This window comes from Rattus rattus, chromosome 2 (genome assembly GCF_011064425.1).
Source record: "Rattus rattus isolate New Zealand chromosome 2, Rrattus_CSIRO_v1, whole genome shotgun sequence".
Classification (NCBI taxonomy): domain Eukaryota; kingdom Metazoa; phylum Chordata; class Mammalia; order Rodentia; family Muridae; genus Rattus; species Rattus rattus.
Window position 1 is genome coordinate 58,511,823 of NC_046155.1, and position 25,446 is coordinate 58,537,268.

Sequence of the window (25,446 nt, forward strand, 5' to 3'; positions counted from 1 at the left end):
GATTCAAACGTGTTTCAAATACTTTATTCTTGGCGGAAAATTTTTCTCATTAGCAATTTCTATCGTATTGAAGAAAAGAAGAAAAAATTGACAAATGACTCTGGTCATTTCTCTAAAAGCATCTGAGATCACCTCTCAATACTTCAACCCTGGACTTCCAGATATAAAAGGTTTTTAATGAAATTAAACAGGGTAAGGGACTAGGGAGATGGCTTGGTGATTGAGAAGAAAGGCTAGTCTTCTAGGGCACGCAGGTTCAAAATCCAGCACCCACACAGTGGCTCACAACTGTCTGTAACTCCAGTTCTAGGAGATCCAACATCTTTTTCTGGCCTCTACAGACACCAGGCATGCATGTGATACACAAACACACACACACACACACACACACACACACACACAATACCCATATGCATAAATGAAATTAATATAAAATACTTTAGGTAGAAATAAATATGCTGAACAAAATCAAAGGATAAACCAACTCCTGAATAAATTCAGAAGCTACAAATAACTGAACAAAATATGAAACCAACGTAAGATTTCAGCAAAGAGGTGAAAATATTGGAACATGAATATTGGATACATTGTGGAATGAAAACCTCGATAAGCCAAATAGAAAGACCTGGGGAAGTAGGAGAGCCTTGCCAATAGATCGGGTAGAGTTCCAGAGCATCGGGGCTTAAGGATGAGGTGGCTGACATCAAACATTCATAAAATCATAAAGCACCTACAAACAGAGCACGCAAGACCTGTGAGCCACCACTTTCAGACAAAGCTTCCAGATCATGGTCATAAAAAGTACAAACTAAAAGCACAGGAAACACACTTATCAAAACTATAGCAGAAAAATTCCCAAATATAGGAGGAAGATGACTATCAGCTACAGAAGGCACAAAGCACACCAGAACCAGAGAAGAAGCCCTCATCTCATACACAGGCAAAGTACTAAGCATGCAGGAAAAGTACTAAGCATGCAGGAAAAGTACTAAGCATGCAGGAAAAGTAGTGAGCATGCAGAAAAAGTACTATGCATACAGGAAAAGTACTAAGCATGCAGGAAAAGTAGTGAGCATGCAGAAAAAGTACTAAGCATGCAGGGAAAGTACTGAGTGCACCAAACAAAGGATACTGAAGCTGTCTGGGGAAAGCATCAAGTCACATAGACAGAAACGCATCAGGATCACACGGACCTCACAAGACCTGCACAGTCACACAGAGACAGGATCTACCAACTCAGCAAAACTGTCCATCCTAACTGAAGAAGACAGAAACTCTTCAGGATGAACAGAAGTTAAAAGACCCCATGAGCACTGAGCCCGCACGAAGGAAGATCCGTAAAGAAACCACATGCTGACGTGTAGAACTCACAACATCTGATGATATAGACTTCAACCCAAAATTGGTCGGAAGAGGAAAAAGGTAATTTCCAAATTGACTAGGGTAATAATTCATCGAGACTGTGTTATTATATCAAGAAGCAAATCCAGTCTCATGTAAAGACATAGACTGACATCAGCACAGGAACAACTTGCGATGCCAACACCTCACTCAACAACACAGGTCACCCAGACAGAAGTCCAACAAAGACTTATCAGACTTAAGGATGCTACACACCAAACAACTTAACAGACAGTGATGCTGCCCCAGCTCAAACACTGCCCACACTTCCTCCTCAGCAGCCATGGGAAGGTTCTCTAGAATGGAACACACTGTAGAACACAAGGCAAGTCTTAACAAATACCAGCAAACAGAACAATTTCTTACAGTCTCTCTGATCACAACGGGATGAATAGAAACCAACAAAATAATGAAAATATACAAATTCATAGAGGCTGAGAAACACATTCCAGAATAAATTTTAAAGCTTACAATCAAATCAAAATGAAAATTCAGTACGCCAGGACCTAGGCACTAAAATGAAAATGGTTATCAGAGATAAATTTATTGTTATAAATATCATTGATTAAAATCACAGAAATCTTTATTTAAAAACTTAATGGTGGAACATGAGGTCTAAAAAAAGAAACAGGACCACCTCAAGGAAAAAAACTAACGGACCAGAAAGGAACAACAAAAAGAATGAACAGAACAGGGTGGGTTCTTCAAAGACATGAGCGAGACTGACAAACTCTTAACCAAATAAAGACAGAAGAAACAAACTAATAAAGTTAGAGGTAGCAGGGAAAGAGGTTCAATAGACACAAATGATGCCCAATGGATCACTGGAGCTTGTCTGAAAACCTATAGTCTAATAAACTGGAAATCTGGAAGAAACAGGTAAACTTCTGGAGACCTGTCAAAATTAAATGAAGACCACAAGAACAGTTCAAACAGATCTAAGACAAGCAACAAAACTGAGTACCAATGTCCCAACCAGAAAGTCCTAACCCTAGATGTATTAACTGTTGATATCCACCCCCACCCCCGCTTATAAAGAGGTAACAGTCACAATTTCAAAGAACTCCACAGGTCCCAAGCTTTGTACAAAGTGTCAGACAAACAACAGATTTTCAATGATCACCGTTCTTATTTTAATAGAAAGAGCAGTACAGCTAAGTAGCTGATCTCCCTGCCTCAATTTTTACAAAGTAACAGGAGAAAACAATTCCCCTCATGGTGAAACTGTTGTAAAAGAGATGGAATTTCACAATGTAGCTATAGCCCCTAGGATGTCCCTGAACGGAGGGACTGTCAGACCTTAATTCCCTCAGGCCTCTTCAAGCTACAAGTAAACTACTTAGGAGCACAAAATGGCGGATTAGGGCTCCATGCGATCCCACATACGTGTTGCTATATGTGTAAACCACTCTAGGGCTGCTTTATTTAGTCATTTACTTAAACAATCTTAAATTTGTAATTAGCATTTCAGCCTCACAGATTGCCAGAGAACATTCTGGACTTGACAACTAACCTAAAATCAGACTTAGAGGACAATCCCTGACATACTGCTAATATATCAGGTCACGTAGAAAAAGATCCTATGTAAGGTGAAATTTGGTACACCCACCTATTTCATGCATATAGGACATTCATTATGTCAAGTATGTTTCTCTAGGTGAAACTGAACAAATACTTACGAATAAAAAATGTTGAAGCCTGTTAGGTTATATGCAGCATCGCTGAAAAAGTGGAGCAGCGCGTAGCCAGACGTCGTGACAACCTCAGGCACCGTCTCATTACCCCTCACTTCAGGAACGATCAGGCCACTAAAGAAGATCAGAAATGAGAAATGTGGGGATCCACTGTGACTGTACACTGAAAATACACTCAAAAACATTATCCGGTTCAGAGCGAATGCATGTTAGAAGGGAAAACTAGCAGGAGAACAAATACCAAGTTTACATATTTCTACACCACCGGGTTTACTGCTGATAACAAGGTAACACACACTTTCCAGCCGCCTCACCGCCTCCCCGCCTCCCCCTCGCCTCCCCCTCTTCTCCTCCTCCTCCTCCTGCTCCTGAGCTGCAGCCTGCTGCTGCAGCTGCTCCTCCTCCCTTTGCCTCCTGATCCTCTGCCTCCCAATCTTCCTCCTCTTCCTCTCCTCCTCCTCCCACTGCTCATCCTCCTCTTCTAACCCTCTTTGGATTGAAATGTCCCATCTCTCTTTTTCATTCTTTCCCAATCCCGTGACAAAGGCTACACAGCAGCTCCTGACTTAACCCACCCCTAAGGCTTCATTGTAAGCCGCCTTAACATTGTAGCAAGTAGTTGAAAAAAAGTAGCTTTTTTCTTCCGCTCTGACCAAACAGTAACAAAGCCAGAAGAAATATTCTGGACCTGCTTGCGTGATTACAATGAAATCTACTTAAAATCGTACATTTTTTTTTTGGTTCTTTTTTTTTTCCGGAGCTGGGGACCGAACCCAGGGCCTTGCGCTTGCTAGGCAAGTGCTCTTTACCACTGAGCTAAATCCCCAACCCCACCGGTTTTTATTTCTTAAAGCAGTAAATTTTTGCCAAAGTTAAAGTACTATCTAAGTATCACTGGGAACTGAATTCCCTCAAACAAATCACCTTTGACATAAAAGTGAGATCCAATTACATTCAAATACAAATTAAAAGAGTAAACAACGCCTGATTTTATTATATCTTCCACGTATGATGGTAAGGAGGACAGGCTTTAAAGGAAGGCTGTCGACGGAGTGTGATTTCTATAACGCCAGTCTTAGCTTTACATACACATGTGTTTCCCACAGCAGTGGAATTACATCTGTCATATAACTTGTAAAAGGAGACATAAACTAACTTCTCTTCACCCCTCTGAGGCTGAGGAAACACAGAGGGAGAGAAAAGAACGTACAAGTCAGAGGAAGTGATGGGTTTTTGTTTTTTAATAGCTATTTCCTCCAAATTAAGAAAAAAACAAACAAAGCTCCCTCCTGGGGGGACAGTGCAGGCTGGGAAGACTCAGGAAGCCACTGACACAGGGGGCTCAGGAGCTCAGAAGGAAAGGCTGGAGAAGCTTGGGAACTAGTTCAGTTGTCTGCATGTTGGGCAAGGAGATCGGAGGATGCAGCTTTGGTCTCTTATCCACCGTGCGAGGGGTTCTCAGGGGTGGGACTACATACCCTGTAAGTGACCCATAGGCTCCAAGTGACTTTCACCCACGTTCCTGCAGCTAACACCAACAGACTCATTGACTCTCTAAGATGGACTTGTACAAAATCATCTCTGTGTTGTCACTGGTGCCCAGGCACAGCTCCTCAGGAGGTTTTGTACCAAGTCCAGGGACATGGTTTCCTGACCCTGGAACAGAGCCAGGGCCTCCACAAGTGCTGATGGTTGCCGTGGGTGTAAGGATTGTTTGTATAATAGTGGGCATATTTTCATGTTCCTCCTTCAAGGGATGTCCTCTCTGCCAAGGTTAATGACTCTGTGATAATCAGAGACAGCACGAGTCCGGAAGGCTGAAGGTGTGTTTGTATTTAGCAAAATGGTAAACACTGAGACCTTAAGGCTGTGGGAAAGAATACTGAAACCATGAGTACAAAAAACATATAACTTCTCACATACAAAAAAATGTAAGGATGTGATATGAATTTTCTACAGAGCTTTACAGATCTGAAGGGACAGAGGCGGATGCACTGTGAGTCAGCTTGTCAGAAAGATACTGAGGCAGGCGGATAAAAATGCAAGCACATTCCTGAGCTCAAGGTCAGCCTCGGACAGAGTGAATTTAGGTCAGGAAGGGCTCAGAATGGTAATTCCGAGGTGGGGTCTCACCCAGCTATCTGATTGTATGTTCTTCTGCTTGCTGTCTCTTCCTAAGAACCAAGGGGGCTGGGGCCACGGGATGCTGGACCATGGGACAGTCAAAAGGGAAGCTGGAGTAAAGACTGGATTGATATGAAAAATAAGTCTAGCCTTTTGGTCTGCAAGAGATGAACTACCCAGAGCTTTTAGAATAGCAAGAGAAAGCTGTCTTGGGCAGAATACAGAGAGGAGAGAGCAGCCTGGAAAGCTATCTCGGGCAAAACACTGGTCATCCACTTGAACAATTTGACTTCAAGTCATTTGTTTCATCATAAACACCCCTTCTCTCGGAATTCCTCTCCAGGCTGAGGCTAGTCCTTGGCAGTTGTAGCCAGAAAACAAAATCATAACAAGTACAATGACAAAAAAAGAAAAGAAAAAAGTATATTCCTAAGACTTTAAAACATCTTTGAGAGCTCTCTGAAAAAGATGAAAACCGTATTTGTTTGCTTGCTGACTTATAAACAGCTCAAAAGCACCAAATGAGGGTGTGGACGGATGGCTCGGCGGTTAGGGGCAGCTGCCACGCTTGCAGAAGACTCAAGGTTGCTTCCCAGCACCCACATAAGCAGCTCAAGGCCACTTGACGCCCCAGATGGAGCAGACCAGACCCCTTAGGCAGAAATCCATAGGCCTACACGCTAATCCACAGGCAGGCAGATATACATAGATATAGACATACACATATTATATATATATATATATATATATATATATATATATATATATATACACACACACACACACACACACACACACACACACACACAAACATTTTCAAAAATAAATCTTTTTTAAGCAATAAGTGAAAAGGGATTTCCATCTATTATACAACATGCCAGACAATCTGGACAAATCCACGTGATAATGCAAACCACAGAGTAAACCAACCCTATAAAACAAAAAAGGTTCTCCTTAAAGTAATACAGACCTAACACCGAAGGGTGAGCCCAGGTCACACACAGCCCATTCCTCTGTCTTCACACTTGAAAACCAGATTTTTAAGGCCTAGAGGGATGTCAAGATTTTTCCAGAGCTCAGGTCCTTACTTTGAATTAGGACCCCAACAATTAGAGGCAGGAAAAGAGAACTGCTGTGTGTCAGGCCCTCCACAGATTGTCCTGCACCTTAGGTCTGAGCAATCTCAATGCTTGCTTTAAGTGGAAGGGGAGCTGCTGGGGCCTCAGTTACTTCCTGCAGGAACACATCTATGCAGACCTAGTTTGTTGCTACGTACAACTTTTTCCAAACTCAACATCCAACACAAGTTTGCCCAGCACCAGACAGAATGGGGTAGGTGTTAGAAACAATACTTCTCAACTTCAAACAGTTTTTGTCTGTGACAATGTCTCACTGACGGAATGAAGTCTAATTTCTCAAGGATGGTGTATCAGGAATGAATCATTGTTTCAGCGACTGGAGAATCAAGGTCAAGAATTACATTACGTGGACTCACTCTGACTCTACCACTTACCAGGGAAAAATTCGGGGCAACTCACATAACCTTTTCAGTGCATCAAGTCCCATTTGCATAGTGGTAGGGGCGCAATGTAAGAACTCGATGAGCCGACAGCATAAACCCTCTCTGTGCACAGTCAGCGCTTGGCAGACATTACTACTGCACAGCTTACTCAAGACTCACGGCCTGGGTAGAGCCTATGCTGAAGCTACCTAAGGTTACTTTACGTTTTCTTACTGTCTGTACGTCATTGTACCTACGTGTTTTCCCCTCCCTCGAATGTTCTATCTGGAACTATGTTCAGCCTCCTACTCTACTACTCATGACCAAGTTCACCATGACAATTAGTTAAGCGTCAGAAATGATATGTTCCTCTTTCACTGTAGGACTATACCTAATATGTATGAGAAATTTGTTTTCACAGATAAGAATTGTGTAGTTAAAAAAAAAAAAAGTAGGGGCAGCTTTTGCTGCCAGATTTCCACATATGACCTTCAAATTCCTAAAATTTCTCAAGTGACAAACTGTCTTCACTAACTTACAGTTAGGTCCTGACAGTCTCTGTCAATGGGTCCTGTCATAGCGGGAACTAAAGTTACGTTTCAAGTTTCGGACGGTCACTCGAACTAAAGTCACAATGGGATTAAAGAGCTGACATCATCTGGGATGAACCTGACTTAACACTGGAGGGCAGAATAAAGATTTGCATTCAGCCGCCTCATGGTCAATGATTCAACCCGCCAAGTCTACTCCGCAAACCAACTCCTGACACCTGAAACTCGGGGGAGCCTCCAAGTGTAGCAAGCACTGACGCTCGAGGTGGACACATCCTAAGGGCACAACCCTTGAAGTTTGCCATCCTCCCCAAGCTCATTCTGTGCCTCTCTCTGATGGCGTGTGTGTGCTTGGCCCTGGGAGTGGCACTATTGGGAGGTGTGGCGCTGCTGGAGTAAGTGTGTTGTTTATGTCTCTCAGCCTAGCTGCCTGGAAGTCAGTCTTCTGCTAGTGGCCTTCAGATGAAGACGTAGAGTTCTCAGCTCCTCCTGCACCATGCCTGCCTGGATGCTGCCATGTTCCCGCCTTGATGATAGTGGACTGAACCTCTGAACCTGTAAGCCAGCCCCAATTAAATGTTGTCCTTATAAGAGTTGGTTTGGTCACGGTGTTTCTTCACAGCAGTAAAACCCTAAGTCACCCTCTTTTTAGGACGCTTTCAACTTCTACTTTTAATATAATAAAAACTTTATCCGCAAATACAGCACATTGCTGAGTTCTGTGAACCACTCTTGAAGATTATCAACAATTAGGAAGCACCGGCTAGCTGAATTTAGGGCCAAAAAGAGAGAAAGAAAGACAGGGATCCCCCAGCTTCCCAACTGGTGTCTATAGTGAGGACAGGTCTGATGCCCTTCCTGTAGCCTTGGTGTCTGAAGTCATCAGGGACCTTTGCCGTGTTCCTCACCACATCCTCCAGGCTTCTGACACTCTCTGGTATTTGAGTAGGTTATTAAATGGAATAATTACCCACGTAGATGGCTGAGTAAAAAAAAAATATAGTATTATAATTCTAATTAAATGCTTCTTCTTAGCAAAGTAAAACTGAGCAGTATGTGCTTTTGAATTGAGGATGAAACCCTAATCCTGGTTTATCAACTAACTAGAAGTAAATGGTTTCTCTGAGTCTCAATTTCCTCAGCTGTAATGTGCAGGATAACAGTATGTCACCCAGGTTTCTGGCAGGTTTAGAAGGCATCTACACTGGCTTCGCATCAAGTAGATATTCAATAAATTTTCCCATGTCCTCGCTGTCTGAATAACTTTAAGGACAAGGTTTATTGGGCTTAGACATTCTGAATCATGGCCCTCTGTGGGAAGCAATGCAGGGACTCACACAGGGCAGGAACCTGGGGGTGGGCGCTGCTGCAGGGGTCATGGAGGGGAGCTGCTGCTTACTGGCTTACTCCTCATGTCTTACTGGACCTGCTTTCTTACAGAACCCGGGACCACCAGCCCAACAATGCTATCAGCTACAAAACGGGCCCTCCCATGTCGATCACAAGTTAAATATCCTACAGGCTAGTCTACAGCCCAACCTTACGGAGGCACCTTCCCAACCGAGGGCCCTCCTCTCAGATGACCACAGTCTGTACCAAGCTGACATAAAAGCAACCAGCACACTCACAATAGGTAACAGGAAGCTTGGTAAAGGAGCGCCTACAGTGCCGTCTTTACAGACTAAACCCACCAGGAAAGACTCCTTTAGCAACAGGAAAGAGTTTGTTAAGATTCGATAAATGAATATAAAGTCACTGGATGAATGAAAAACTAAGTAATGGTCAACAATTCCATAAAATTAATGGTAGTAAAATGGTGTGCTGTCCAAATAAATATGCGAGCCCACTGTCTTATATAATGAGTTTTCTGAGACTGTAACTACCCCCATGGGTCTATCACATCTTTGTCTGGTGTCTAACTTGGCTTTTCCTAATGTTCAAGAGACTGAAGACGGAAGTTCTGATGGGCAAGAACTCAACGGCTGAGAGTGTTCACTGTTCCTGCAGAGGATCAGAAATTAGTTCCCAGAATGCATTTGAGATGAACCACAACAGCCGCTCCAGGGGCTCTAACACCCTCTCTTCTGGCCTCTACATGCACATGCTCCTGTGCGTACACACGCATGACACACACACACACACACACACACACCACACACAAAATCGATAGATAGATGGATAGATAGGTGATAGATAGGCAGATCTTTTTTAAGGAGTTCTAAAAATATTTACAGAAGCATCACAGAATAAATACCAAAACTACTTAGTCTAGGCTCACTCTTAAGGTCATGAATTATAGAACCATAAGGTAAAATGGAAATACCAGCCCTTGAGTGTTTGTCCAACGTTATTTCAAGTTACTGATGAAATAAAATATTTGCAAGCCAGTGAAAAGACTGTTTCTAATTAAAATCACTGTGGAAACAACAAGCTTCAATCTGCGATCAGGTTTTCAACACTGATGAAACGTGAGAGATATGGTGTGCTAACCTAACAGGCGATGTGCCAGCAACCATGCTGGCTAAATTGAATACAAAACCTACGTGTTCATACTTTTTCTATATGTCATGTATTTCCTGCCTACTCACACCTTGCCAACAATATAGAATTGTTTAAAAGTTTAAATTGATGTTAAAATGCTATGAATTCAAAATTAATGTCCTGATTCATCTGACTCCTTATAAAATACTAAGTAACTTAAGTTTCCCAAAATTGCGTTTATTACAGAAACACCTCCTTTACTAAACCTTTATGCCAAGCATGACGTAATCCTTGTTTTCAGAACTTAAGATCTCCTCAGTTCACTAACACAGAAAGACAACTATGAAAAATACAGATCTTGGCTCACGTGTCAGCCTGAACTCGCCCAAATAGCACTAAGCAGACTTAAGGAAACATATTTAAACCAACTTAAAGGAAAAGACTAAATGCAGCAGGAATAAAAGGTATTTATAAAGAAGTCTAGAGCTCCTGTGGTGTAGATTTTTATCCATCCGTCATATTGGCATTGCTGTGCTCACACTTAGGTTGAGTCCGAGTATACTGAGGGTATTTGTTTATTATAACAGTCATCAGCCACCACCATAAATCTGAGTACAGGGCAATGGGGGTGACGTCAAATAAAAAGATCGCACAGCTGTTTACATTCCTACAGCTGTCAGGAGTCGTCGGGTAATCAGAACTACTCACCTAAGTACAGCCACTAAAGGCGCATATATTGAGTCTCCATCATACACGTACATGTGATCCCAGCTGCACTCTGTAGCAAAGTGATTGAATCTTAACCTCAGCACTGCATTTGGGCTGAAAGAAAAAAAAATAAAGTATCTTTAAATTCGTGTATAATATGCAAAATATAGCATTTTTAGAATAAGACGTAGCAGTTTTATTTAAAATCTATTTCGGGTATTTTCCTACGCATCGTTAGATCACTAGGAAATAAAACCGATAGGCTGTTAAGGTACAGGTTTCAAAATACACACATCTTTTTCTTAAGAATTCAGTCAGCAATAAAAGTCAGATGTTATATACTTAAGGCAGAAGTTATATACTTAGTGTATTTTTTTTTACTGAAACCATACTAAATTATATGCTAGCATGAATACATCCTATCACGTCAAGTTATACTTGAATAAAGTTGGTTACAAAAATTCAACATGCAGAAGCAACGAATCCCATTGATACAGAACCTTTGATACAGTGGCAACATAATGTTCTTTTGGATTCTTTTTTTCCTCAATAGTGATACAGGCCAAGGAGAAGTAAGACGACCAGTAAGGAGCAGAAAGAGCTCCTGTGGTCCTGAAGAGACTTTTAAAGTAATCCGAAAAGCATGGCTTTCCAAATACAGTCTAAAGATCATTAAATAGTACCAAAGAATTCCCACCAATTCATAATAAAGCTTTAGTAGCGAGAACTCCTCACAGTGAAAAGTGCCCGACTTAATAATTAACCCTTCTACTAAACGTTAGGAAAATATTCTTAAAGGGTCTTTGACACAATACAGTCTCTTGAAAAGACTATCAGAATTAAAATGCTGAAAATATTTTTATATTGTGGCATAAGCCAGCATGGAATACTTTTATGCCTTCTGCAGAATGTGTAAACTTCCTAACACGGTGTTTCTCAAAAGCCACGAGGCCTAAGGTGTTTGGTCCTGCCAGAAACGTAATTCGAAAACACAATATATATTTATCTATTATAGCATTACTGGAAGGCACTAGGGTTTACATTTTCAAACTTCTTAAAAATTATGCATATGCTTCAATAATAAGCAAGGAATAAAACATGCACCCGACACGTTCGCATCAGACATTTGCTTTCGCATCTCAGGATAAAAGTCAACGTATCCAGCGGAAATCGCATACTTACTAGCCTTCAATTAGCCATGTACACTTAGTCTTATATTTATAGTTAATTGGACCATCTGTTAAATATCCAGAAGGTTCTGTCAACCTAAAAAAAGGAAATCAGGAAAACAATTACCTTAAGGTAGTAGCATTAAAGCGTGCAGTATGAGAAACACTCAAAGCATTAGGCCAAGACAATGAGACCTAACAGGTTACAAATGCAACACTGTCCATCGAAAACGTCCGTACAACTATAAAGAAGTCGTCTAAATGTCTTCAAATTGGGCGAACCACGGCCATTTCAACTGACATCCTAGGAAAGTCAGTGAAAGACCGAACATTTCACTGACGTGTTCTGTGTTGACAAAATTGAGCTCTGGCGAAAGGATGATCGAATGGCCTCTGAACGGCGCAGATGGATAGGCTTACGTCAGGGGGCAAGAGCAGCACGTGATTAGGGCGACGGCAGCACGTGATTGGGGGGGACAGCTGCACGTGATTGAGGGCGACGGTGGCACGTGATGGTGGGGCGACGACAGCACGTGATTTCAGTGCGCCACAATGATTATGCAGCCGTCAGATCCTTTGAGTCCGATGCCCATTTTTACCAACTTTTCTTGACTACTTTACATTTGTAACCAAGCTCTGCCCATTTTAAAAGTAAAAGTGTATCAAAATGTATTTTTTTCTATCTATACTTAATTAAAAATTTTTTTCAGAATCTTAAAATATTAAGGACAAAAATTTAGATGCACCTAACTTCTAGACAAGTCACCGAGTCCATAATTAAAATGTTCACGTAGCCTTCATATGTATACATGCATACATACTTCACAGATAACCGGCTTCTTGCAGTCTCATAAACAGACATACATATATACCCTGGTATGAGGGCCATAATATACTTTTAAATAAAATTAAGTTTTCCATGTATATATGGAGCCTTAAAAATATTAGGAAATAAAATAGGTTGACAAGTCAGTCAATGCTAATGTCTCTCACAATCCCTACAAATGGTTTTGGTAATAAAAATGAAAATTTATGCTTGAAAAAAATGGTGCAAATAAACCCCTATGTTCTAAAGATAACAAACATTTTCTATATATAAAATACTACTATAAGTGGATAACCTATTTCTTTATTTCAACACCTCAAAAACCCTGTAAAATAGTTAGCAAGTCCATACTACAGATGAGAAAAATAAAGTACAACTTATTAACAGGCTCATCAACTCACTCTAATTTTTCACTTCCAATGTTATTAGTGGATGAGGTAATTCAGACAGACACCCCTCATACCAACTCTAAAAGTGGAGTAATTTTTAAATAGTCCAAGTCCGATCAGCTGTATCTAGTGACCAAGCCAAAGTCCAGATGTCATGGATACTTTGAGAGGAGACAGGCACAAAAAGCCGCTTTGAGGCTAGAGATTTCTCCATCTCAAAGAAACTGCCCTCCAAAAAGTGTGTGCTTGCTAGGCTAGCCTGAGGAAAGATGAGGGCAGAAACGGGAAGCAATGCCCTCAGCAGGAAGACACGTCGTGCACCACATGATACTTTTGACGTGGGAACAATGACTTGTTCTTTGAGTAATGGTGTGCCAGAGCTGTGATGATTAATCTTGGTTGTCAACCTAACTACATCCCGAAGTGACTAAGGCCAAGTCCCTGAAGCACCGGCGAGGGACTCTTCTTGGCTGGATTATTTGAAGTGGAAGACCCACCCTAAACGGCCCGCACTTTCTGGAGGAAGGAAATTTGTGCTCTTGGCCCTCACTCTCACTGGCAAGCTCGTGTATCTCGACCCTTTCCTTCTCTGGTGTCAGAACCCACTTCTTCAAGATCCCAATGTGGACCGAACACTGATCCAACTCTAGGCCCTCCCTTGGACTCCAGCACGAGACCAGGCCTGTGAGATTCCCAATCTCACGCACTGTCCTTCCCATCTGGAAACAGCCAAGACCACTCTGATAAATGCTTTACTAACAGATAGATGTATACTTGTTCATTCTATCAGCTCTGTTCCCTAGAAACCCCGATTAACACAAAAGCAAGCGGCAAGGGTCATCCGGGCAACAGAAAGTTCCAAGGCTTACAGCTGACTTTACAGGATGCTAAGAACCTTATCCCAGGCCTCAAGTTACATCCACCAGTAGTTTTTTTTTTTTTTAAGTGAAACGTATGATTGTTGAAAGATAACTAGGCATAAAAAACAAGATAACAAAATAGGAAGCGACAAGCAACAGGACTGAACCAGAATGCTCCATGACTACCAGATGATGCATTCATTACAAAAATACATGCTAATTCAAAAGGAAAAATATCTACGTTGAGAATAATTAACTCGAAAGCCTTTAAAGTTTTTTTTTTACTTAAAAAAAGGTAATGGTAGGATATTTCTGAAATAAATACAATAATCAAAATCAAGACTCTAAGGGACAGGTTCCAGTAGAAATTAAGCACAAATGGCAGGTAACTTCCCAACTATACCGGGATAACTGAGAAATCGAGGTCTGTGTTTGAGCCAGGTCATTCCACCAAGCAAATCCCAGTGGGTAGGTAGAGAAGGACAAAGTCATAACAGAACAAACGTATTCTTTTAAAGGTTGGCACAGCTTCAGCGTGTGTGTGTGTGTGTGTGTGTGTGTGTGTGTGTGTGTGTGTGTTTGTATGTGCATGTATGTGTGGTGTGTGTGCATGTGTGTGTGCATGTGTGTGCACATATGTGTGGTATGTGTGTGAGTATGTGTGCCCATAAGTGTGTACTGCGTGTGTATGTGTGTGTTTGTGCATGTATGTGTGGTATGTGTGCATGTATGTTTGTGCGTGTATGTGTGGTGTGTGTGCATGTGTGTGTGTTTGTGTGTGCATGTATGTGTGGTGTGCATGTGCATGCATGTGCTTGTGTGTGTACATGTGTGTGCATGTGTTTATAGTGTATGCGTGTGTGTATAGTGTATGTGTGTGTGTGCATGTGTGTGTATGTGTGTGTACTAGTGTGTGTATGTGCATATCACTCTTTCCGTATATCTATTTTGCATATAAGCAGTCAGAAGCTAATTTTACAGCTAGACCCTCACTCAGCCTGGCTGAGAAAGAACAAAGAATCCATGCAAGCAATGGCCAATCCAGCGCCTTTGCGAAAAGGGTAAAAGGCTCTTCACCTGTATGGAGTGTGTCTTCTTAGGTAAACACAGTGATTCAGGTTGTTACTGGGGAGTTCAAATATGTTCAAGAGGCCCCTTCGGAAGCTGAATCTCTATGGGGTGCACTGTACCAGGCACCCATCTGGTACCTTCTCACCTCCCATTGGTCCCTTTGCCTACTATGCTAACATCAATCCAGACCCTTCAAATCATTTTTCCTTTGCCAGATGGCAAGGAATTTTACAGTCAGCTGGCGTGATTTGGTCACAGGGTGCCCTGGAAGAGACTTTGAGAGGAAAGGATTTTGCTTCCCAGTTTCATGGTTCCTGCAGCCTGTGTGGCTTGGCCAACGCTAAATTACTACACAACGCATGACGACCAGCAGCACCCAGCCACCAACAGCTTTTCCCAGCTTCCTCTCTGACACTTTTGTAAGCAAAGCCTTACCGTGAGACACTCCCATAAACACCTTCCTATAAAACATTTCAGAGCAAGTCTCAGAGTGAGTTCACCGTAGCCCCCACAATAACCTTTGTGTTCACTAAACCTCGGCCACGCCCACCAAGCAACTTCAGAAGGTGAGGAAGGATGATTAGCTGTGGCGTGCTCGTGCTCTCTCTCTCTCTCTCTCTCTCTCTCTCTCTCTCTCTCCTCCTCCTCCCTCCTCCCTCCCTCCCCCCACAAGGGCCCCTCCTATTTCTATTCTTTCAGAGTTCCCATTCTCTCTTATCCTTCTAACCATTAACATGAATTTTGGTTAAAGCCATGATTCTTCTTCTAAATATATTAAAACCAAGCACATTAATACCAGGCTGCTACAGAATAAACCAACAATGACATACCTTCCTCTTGGCGCCCAACAGAAAGGTGAAATGCTGACCACGTCAAATATGGGCAAAGAGATAGGAAAAATTCTCCCAGGAATAATTTAGCACAACTTTATAAAATAATTTGCTGCTATCTTAATAGTTGAAGATAAGCACACCCTAGTGCAATGGCTGACAGTGGCAGTGCTGTGCTCATTCTCTCAGACTTTCTTACATTTCCATACATTTGGTCTGATTTCTAAGTGAGTCTCTGAATCTTTGTGGAAGGGCTCTCCTTGAGCAGCTGAGACTCACTTTGTTCATGTAAATGGTGAGACCTGATTATGAATCTACCTCCTCTCAAGAACAACTGTTAGCCCACAGACAGTCTAATCTTGGGAACACGAATGTTCTGGCTTCCCTGCCTCTGCATTGATGATGCCAAGTTCCCTTGTCCCAAGCACTTCCCTGTGGAACTGAACTCCCACAGTCCACGTGTTGGCCGACTGCAGACCTCTGCCTGACAGCCCATTCTTCTCTATCAGTCTCCAAACTTTCCGAAGGTACATGTTACATGGGTGTGCTCACTAATGCAGAACGTTCCGTGATATCTGTAGTGGTGCTTAGGAAATTTAGTCCCAAGGGCAATTATAAAGACAGTGACATTGGGCTTGGCAAGATAAAGGTGCCTTGTGGCTAAACAGCCTGATTTGATCCCCAGGACCCACGTGGTAGAAAGAGAGAATCAACTCCAAAGAGTAGCCCTCTGGCCTCCACACAATTCACCCTCCTCCTCCTCCCCCTCCTCCCCTCCCCCTCCTCTTCTCCTTCCTCCTTCCTTCTCCTCCTCTTCTTCCTCCTCCTCCTTTCCTCCTCCCCTTCTCTTCCTCCTTTTTCTCTTCCTCCTCCTCCTGTTCCTCCTCTTCTTCCTCTTCTTTCTCTTCCTCCTCCACTACCACAACTACCTCCTCCCTCACTATCCTCTGTAAATTCTTTGAAGACAGTAGAATTAGTTTACTGCTATGAAAAGCACAGCAATATTCTAGAGAAAGAGCCACTCTGGTACAGTATGAATGTCAGTGACTTCTCTGATACTTAATGAAATGAGTCGGTGTCTGGTCATGACCCCCCATGGGTTTACTTCATGGCCCTCACAATCATGTGCTAAAAATAATACAAAAAAGAAAAGTGGAGCCGTGACCGTTAGAAGGTTCTGTCTAACTAATTACATGGACTTTAGGACCTGGAACCACATACTTTCTGGACTTTCTGAGCCTGCAGCAACTATATTTCAAAAGTCAGGATTGAAAACAAAATGACTTCAGACTTAAACAAGGTGGCTACTTGCCATAGCAATAAGCAACACCAGAAGTGAAGTCAATCAGTTTAATCAATTAATGAAAGTTGGCTATAAAAAAAATCATGCTAACGAAAATCCATGCAGCTCACATATAATAATGGAGACTGTAAGTTAAAAGGCCCTAAACGTCGGGGATTAAGAAACAGAGTTCTGAGTCACAAGGGCATCTAGAAAACATTTTAAACCGACTCATTCTACGACTCACACCCTACTGACGCTTGTATGACGAAGTTAAACCAGTGCTTAGCAGAACGTACTGCTCTAAACGTGAGTGTCAGAAAGCTGAAAGCCAAAGTTGTAACTGAACGTGTATATTATGACTAAAACTAAGTCATAGCTCCAGAAACTAGAACCCATTCAAACAGAACTGTAAGGAGTGGGATGGTAAAAGAAAAGCAGAAACCCTCAAAACTGTAAATATCTCATCCAAAAGAGGAAACTGTACAACTAAAAGGTATCTTACATAGAATAGTAGTTCTTAAACTCCTAACCAAGCAACCAAGAAAGAAAAATATTAGTTATAGAAAATGGGGATATTATTCTACCAATTCAATAGAAAAAATGGTATGCTTAAATTTCCTGTTAATTCACTTGATGATTTAAATAAGATAGGGGAAAGAAGTCAAAAAAAAACAACAACAACAACAACAACAACGGGTTGGGGATTTAGCTCAGTGGTAGAGCGCTTGCCCTGGGTTCGGTCCCCAGCTCCGAAAAAAAAAAGAAAAAACAACAACAACAACTTACAACTTGACAAAACCAGCAAGGAAGAAAAAGAAAACCTGCAAAGTCCTGTACCCGCTAAAGAAGTTTATAGTTAAAAACGAGGTATCAAAAATACCTGTGGGCACAGATAGCTTCATTGAAAAAAAAAAAAAAAAAAAAAAATTCCCATCACTTAAATGAGAGGTAATAAAACTGTTTTGTAATTTCAGAGATCAGAGAAAAAAGAAACTCATGCCAACTTAATAATATCAGGACACTCTGCTCAAGGTGACAAAACCTGATGAAAATGTTCTAAAATTAAACACTCCAGAAAAGCCGCTCTCGTGGAAGGGAGGGAGGGAGGGAGGAAGGAAGAGGAAGGAAGAACAAGAAGGAGGGAGGGAGGGAGGAAGGAAGAGGAAGGAAGAACAAGAAGGAGGGAGGGAGGGAACAATCAATAAAATGTCAGATTCAATTACTACCAAAACAAGAATAACAGGACAATATTCCTGACAGGGACACACCTGCCTGAAGACTCCTTGATAATTAGGAGAAAGCTGCCCAGAGTTCCTTTAAGACAGGGACAGAAAGCGCCGGGAGGTTTACATCGGGGAACTTAGGAAGCAACATGGCTGCCTAAGCCAGACCACGTGCGCAGAAGACCTCAAGATACAACTCCTGCTTATCCTTAGCTCAGAACAAGAAGAAACCGGGCAAAGCAAAGTCGTAACTTGGCTTCATTCGAGGACCCACAGGAAATCTGCAATCCTTGGTAATCCTAGAAATCAACCTCAAAATAGTGACTGACCACAAGGTAAAGAAATGGTGGCACCAGAGATCGCTCACAATAAAAGATAAGATCACTGGAAAATAGTTTAGAAAACCCATTAAACAAACATAGTCCACAGCAAAAACAAACACCCAAGAAGGCGAATGTAAGTTTCAGGGCCATTTCATGAGAAGAGACGCTAAGGCTACAAAAAGGAGTTACAAACTATGCAAAGAAATAAGAAACCATGGCCCAATTACAGGAGATATATCAATTTAAAAAAATAAAAACTATTTCTAAGGAAATACAGATACACTACCGCCAGATGTCGCCATCAAAAGAACAATTTTGTTAGTTTCTTTTTGTTTTTGGTTCTGTTTTGAGGCAGAACTCCCTATAGAGAACAAGTTGACCCGAAACTCACAGATCCACCTGCCTCAGCCTTCTAATTCAATCTCTGCCAACGTTTCTGACCCAGAGTCCATCCTCTACCAACTGCTTAGTCCTGTCCTGTATTCTCCAGCCACTGCCTAGAGTTTAAAATATTCCTCTTTCTCCGAAAGACTACCACAACACCCCTCTCCTCTCCTCCTTAGAAGAGGGCTGTGAAGGAATCCTCTGCTCTTCACCCAAGCTACACAGCAGAAATGCCGGAAGCTACACAGGCTACATTCTGCTGTGCTCAGCCTCAGTGGAACCCCAAGGATCGCTAAGTCAAAACCCCCAGCCCAGGACTTCTTCCCTACCTCCATCCCACATTACTAGTTAAAGACTCTACCAAGAGCTTAACTTCTCTCTACTTACTTCAGAGGAATTCCATCCATTCTAGGGTTGGCATAGGAGGCTGACATCACCATGAAGATGGACTAGAAATCTCTTCTCACCACTAAGATATAGGAATAAGAATAGACCCACTCACCCACAGTGAGAGCCCACTCACCCACAGTGAGAGCCCACTCACACCCCACAGTGAGAGCCCACTCACCCTACAGTGAGAGCCCACTCACCCGAGAACCTCCACTCACACCCACAGTGAGAGCCCACTCACCCACAGTGAGAACCTCCACTCACACCCACAGTGAGAGCCCACTCACCCATAGTGAGAACCTCCACTCACACCCACAGTGAGAGCCCACTCATCCTACAGTGAGAGCCCACTCACACCCAGAGTGAGAGCGCACTCACCCACAGTAAGAACTCCACTCACACCCCACAGTGAGAGCCCACTCACCCACAGTGAGAGCCCACTCACACCCACAATGAGAGCGCACTCACCCTACAGTGAGAACCTCCACTCACACCCACAGTGAGAGCGCACTCACCCTACAGCAAGAACCTCCACTCATACCCCACAGTGAGAGCCCACTCACACCCCACAGTGAGAGCCCACTCACACCCCACAGTGAGAACACACTCACCCTACAGTAAGAACCCCCATTCACACCCTACAGTGAGAGCCCACTCACATCCTACAGTAAGAACCCCTCACACCCCACAGTGAGAACCCACTCACATCCTACAGTAAGAGCCCACTCATGCCCTACAATAAGAACAATTTCTCTTTCAAATCTCTGATCACCTCTTAATTCTTCCAACTGTCACCTTAAAGCATTGCTGATACACTTTGAACTTTCGCACCATCTGGAACCATTATAAAACAAGAGTCTTAACGCTCCAAAACCATAGGTGACCACAAACACCTAGTTTTCAATTTATTCCTTTGCTTCCTATTCCTAACACCCTTATATTGCCCCTTGGTGCAGATCTCCAGAAATTTAAGTAACACATAGTTCAACTATTTGACAAAGTTTGGAAAACGCACTCTAAATTTCAGACTTTTAATTTTTTAAAACAGGTCCTTGCAATGCAACTTTCTGCCATAGCCCAGGCTGGCCTCACCAGTCATGGAAATCCTCCTGCTGTAAACTATGGAATTCTGCAACTATAATTGCGAACCACTACATCGGCTACCATTAAACTAAGAACCAGAGACACATTAACTTAGATCAAGGCTCTAAATTACTGGCCGACTATCTGCATAAATGAGGAATTATCGGAACACAGCCCCACCCATTTATTTATACTAACACTGCTAACACACCACAAAGACAAAGTTGAGAGCAACAAAGCCACAGGTGTCCAACACGAGACCTTTTACAGGAATAGTTTGTTGGGCAGGAGAGACACTTCCGTGGGTAAGAGCTATACAAGCCTAGGTGGCTAACTTCTGAGCCCAGTACCCATGCTTTTAAAAATAAAAAATCTGCATCTGCATGGGACACTTTGTGGGCAAAGGCGAGAACATTGCTAGGGCTTGCTGGCCACAAGCACACACTAGCCCGTGGGATCCCAGGCTTGACCATGGATCCTCACACTTCCATAGCAAGCACTTTCCCGCGTGAAGTATCTACGCGGCCCAAGACGTCTTTCTCAAAACAGATTTTCTAATTGAAATATTATTTACCAGTTTGGGGGTACATTTTTTTTGGTGTTTTACATTTATTAGCCAGTACCACTGGTATACATTCCTGGGTACAATATGAGGTTTCAACATGTATACACTATGGGTGGGAAGGTGGCTAGCTGGGGTTGTTGACAAGAGTTCATAACTCCAGAATGAAGGAAGCAGAGACAGATCCTGAGGGCTCACTGGCCATTTAATCTAGCATACTCTCTGAGACACTGTCTGAAAAAAAGGAAAGGAGGAAAGAAGGAAGGGAGAGAGGGAGGGGGGGAGGGAGGGAGGGAGGGAGGGAAAGGGAAGGAACAAAAGGAAGGAAGGAAGGAGAGAAATGAAGAAGAGAAAGGAAGACAGCATGTGAGGGACAATACCATATATCCAGGACTACCCTTTAATTTTCAAGGAATGTACATACGTGCACATATGTGTGCACACACGAATAAGACACTAACATCCCTTTTGACCCTCATACTTAGCTTTCTGTATAATAAGAACGTTCAATTCACCTTTAAGGATTTTGACATATACATTTCCTGTACAAGGGAACATCAGGACTTCTCACCTAAACCTTGCACACCTCACACTATTCGCCAAGCACCCCCTTTCCTTCCCCAGCCCATCACACTCAATAGCAGCTCTCAAGATGAGTTCAGCTCCACGTGTAAGAGAGATCAGGGCTGTTACTCTTCCTGTTCCTGGCTTATCCACTTGCTACAATGTATTTTATGTTGCAAATGATGTCATTTCCGTTCAGCCTCATCATGTCACTGAGCACCCAATGCCACTGTTTCCAACCCCTCCGTCTGCTAAGGAGCACTCACATTCTCCCAAGTTGTGGCTACTGTGAACACCACTGCAGCAAACATAGGATTGAAGACACGTTGCCAGAAGTGGAACTGCTGAATCACATGGTAACTCTATTCTCAGGGTTTGTTTGGTTTTTTTTTAAGAACCTTCCCACTATTTCCAAAATGGGTGAAGTGATTTACCTCTCCACTAAACAGTCTTCCGATTCCTCGCATCCTAGCCAACACGTGCTATCTTTCATCTCTTCAATAACAGCTTTTCCTAACAGGTAAGAGGTAATTATAGCTTTAATTTGCATTTCCCCAATGCTTAGAGATGTTGAACATAAATCGTATAGGGTTTTTGTTGGCCTTCTGCATGTCTTAAGAGAATTCAAGTCCGCTGTCTGCTTCTAAACAGGCAGTTTCCTTGGAGTTTGAGTTTCTTAATTTGGACAGGAGTCGCTCATATAATGTATGATTTACAATTCTCTTTCAATCTGTAGAGTTTATTCTCAGTCTACTACTTACTACCCCTTGCCGAAACCCACTTTGCACACTATGATGGGTGTAGGATGATGTCATTATGCAAGTGAAGGCAGGTAACAGATAGAACGAGGCCTGTCACTGCACGCAAGAAGGAAGGACTGGCAGGAGAAAAGTTTTAGAAAGACAGAGGAGAGCTGAGGGAGGAGGAGACAGATGAGAGAACATGGCGGCCGATGTTAAGATTCCTCTCTGCGCATAGATACAGGTTGTTATGACTATTCTTAAGGGATGGGTGTGTACAGGATTTTGTGTTGTCTAGATGGGCAAACCATATCTTATCAATTGGATCAGAGGTTATTGTGTGACGTGTCCTTTCATGTGGCGACTTAATTGAGTTCAAGAGAGTATATGGTGGCCCGATGCACCCGACCCGCCACAGAATTGGGATGTGTATGCCTGGTGTGGTGGGAACCAGCCAAGAGAGCTGTGAGTGAGGGTGTTGGAAGGGCTCACGGGCAGTGGGTCAGAAAGGAGATATGGGCAACGTGGAGCCGCTGGGATAAATTAGTCGACTTCCAATGAATGGTCCAGTGGAGCCGGAAGTAGTAGTGAGGGGGCAAGACTGCCAGGGTACACACGGGAACCAGTTCCGCTGCTTCTTTTATTTTTTTACCGCAGCAGATGGTGTGGCACCTACTACAGCCACAACCCAGAACCTCAGTGTTTATCATGTAGAGCAAAGGCGAGAAGATAGCAAGTGTCTGTAGGGAGTCTCTGGCTGTGAGCATCTGGAAGGACGGAGCTTCGCTTGCTAGTTCTGGTACCCACTGCTCAACTGTTCTCACTCAGACCACAAAAAAGCTTTACCATCCTGGAGCCTCAGAAGACGGCCACGCCCACATGGCCACGCCCACATGGCCACGTGGTCCTTGGTATGACTCCCTACAACAGACCGCTTTTCACCCTCGCGCCACCTGGCAGATGTTTGGACTTTGAGGTCCGTGCTTTTGGGGCCATGTATAAGAAGTCACTTCTGAGACCAGGATCATATAGATTTTCCTCTGTTATCTCTGGAGAATCGATAAAATTCCAGGCCCAGAGGGTTCCACTGGTGTGCAGGTTGATGTTCTTGTTTGTTTGTTTGTTTGTTTGTTTTTATTAGTCATTCCACTTGTTTACATCTCAAATGATATCCCACTTCCCGGTTACCCCTCTACCAACCCCCCATTCCACATCCGCCCTTCCCCCTCCCCTTTGCCTCTATAAGAGTGCACCCCCACCCACCCACACTCTCCCACCCCACTGCTCCAGCATCCTTCTACACTGGGGTATCGAGCCTCCCCAGGACCAAGGGCCTCCCCTCCGGTTGCTGGCAGGCAAGGCCATCCTCTGCTACGTATGTATCTGGAGCCATGGGTCCCTCCAGGGACACTCCTTGGTTGGTGGTCTAGACTCTGGGAGAACTGGGTGGTCAGGCCAGCCTATGTTGTTCTTCTAATGGAGTTGCAATCCCCTCGGCTCCTCCAGTCCTTCCACCAGCTCCCCCACCAGGTTCCCTGAGCTCCATCTGATGGTTGGCTCCAAGCACCCACATCTGCATTGGTCAGTTGCTGGCTGGACTGACTCAGGAACCACCACACCAGGTTCCTGTCAGCAAGAGCCTCTTGCCTCCAGCAACAGTGTTGGGTTTGGTGTCTACAGACAGGATGGATACCCAAGTGGGGCAGTTCCTGGTTGGCCCTTCCTTCAGTCTCTGTTCCATGTTTTGTCCCTGTTCTTCCTTTGGACAGGAATGTTTCTGGGTTGAAAACTTTGAGATGGGTGGGTGTCCCCATCCCTTGACCGGGAGGCCTTGCCTATCTACTGGAGGTGGTCTCTACAGATCTATCTCTCCTTCTCTGTGCATTTCAGCTAAAGACATCCCCGTTGGGTCCTGGGAGCCTCACGTTGCCCTGGTGTCTGAGACCCTCCAGTGGCTATGGTTTGGGGGGAGTTATTTGTTTGGCTTCAGTTTGGTTTGGATTGGTTTTGTCAACTTGACACAAGCTGGAGGCATCTGGGAAGAAGAAACCTCAGTTGAGAAAATCCCTCCATCAGGTTGGCCGGTAGCCGAGTCTGTGGGACATTTTCTTGGCTTCTATTGGTACAGGAGCACCCAGGCCAGTGTGTGCAGTGCCACACCTGGGCGGGTGCCTGTGAGCTGTGGCTGAGCAAGCCAGGGAGACCTGGCCAGGAAGCAGTTTCTCCATGGTTCTACTCCAGTTTCTGCCTCAAGCTCCTGCCCTGACTTCTCTCGAAGACCAAGTGCAACTTAGAGTCCTAAGATGTAAAAAGCCCTTCCCTCCCATGATGCTCTTGGTTTTGATACTCATCACAGCAACAGAAACCCTAAGACAAGCGGTAAATTCTACCAAACAAATAATGCAAATTCCAAAAATATTCTTCCAGCAAATAATGAAGCTCCATCCTATGGCATTACTGGAACGCCAAAACCAGCCCAAGTGAGAAACCCCTGTTATTTGACAAGAAGCATTAAGAGAAAGAAAAGACACGCTAAGGGGCAGGAGAGCTCGCTCGGTGGTTAACAGAACTGCTCTTGCAGAAGACCCAAGTTCAGTTCCTAGCATGATGGGCAGCCCAAATCTGCCTGCAACTCCAGGTCCAGAGGAAATATAATGCCTCTTCCTTCCATGGGTTTTACACACTCACATGCACACACTCACATTACACACTCACATGCACACACTCACATGAATACACTCACATGCACACACTCACATGCACACATTCACATGTATACACCCACATGCACACACTCACATGTATGCACTCGCATGAGCATGCTCACATGTACACACTCACATGCATGCACTCACATGCACACGCTCAGGTGCACATGCTCTCATGTATACACTCGCATGCACACACATGTACACACATGCACACATTCACATGTATACACTCAGATATACACACTCACATGTATGCACTCACATGCACATACTCACATACACACACATGCACACACCCACATACACACATGCACACATTCACATGTATACACTCACATGCACATACTCACATACAGAGATACATTAAAAAATTAAGAAATTAAATTAGGGACTGGAGAGATGGCTCAGCGGTTAAGAGCACTGACTGTTCTTCCAGAGGTCCTGAGTTCAATTCCCAGCAACCACATGGTGGCTCACAACCATCTATAATGGGGTCTGATGCCCTCTTCTGGCACTCAGGTGTACATGGAGATAGAGCACTCATATATATAAAATAAATTAATGAATTTTTAAAAA

The 25,446-nt window shown here is 43.4% G+C and overlaps 1 protein-coding gene across 2 annotated transcripts in view; it reads right to left on the reverse strand.

Annotated features, from left to right (window-relative positions):
• The window catches only part of Atrnl1 (attractin like 1), a 540,190-nt gene that overhangs the window by 508,675 nt on the left and 6,069 nt on the right, over nucleotides 1-25,446 (reverse strand). For both annotated transcript variants that reach the window (XM_032892246.1, XM_032892245.1), the window contains exons 2-4: nucleotides 11,643-11,726; nucleotides 10,461-10,574; nucleotides 3,081-3,209 (exon numbers count right to left, since the gene is read on the reverse strand). In XM_032892246.1, coding sequence (XP_032748137.1) covers nucleotides 3,081-3,209; nucleotides 10,461-10,574; nucleotides 11,643-11,726 — 327 coding nt within the window. The remainder of the gene's footprint in view (nucleotides 1-3,080; nucleotides 3,210-10,460; nucleotides 10,575-11,642; nucleotides 11,727-25,446) is intronic.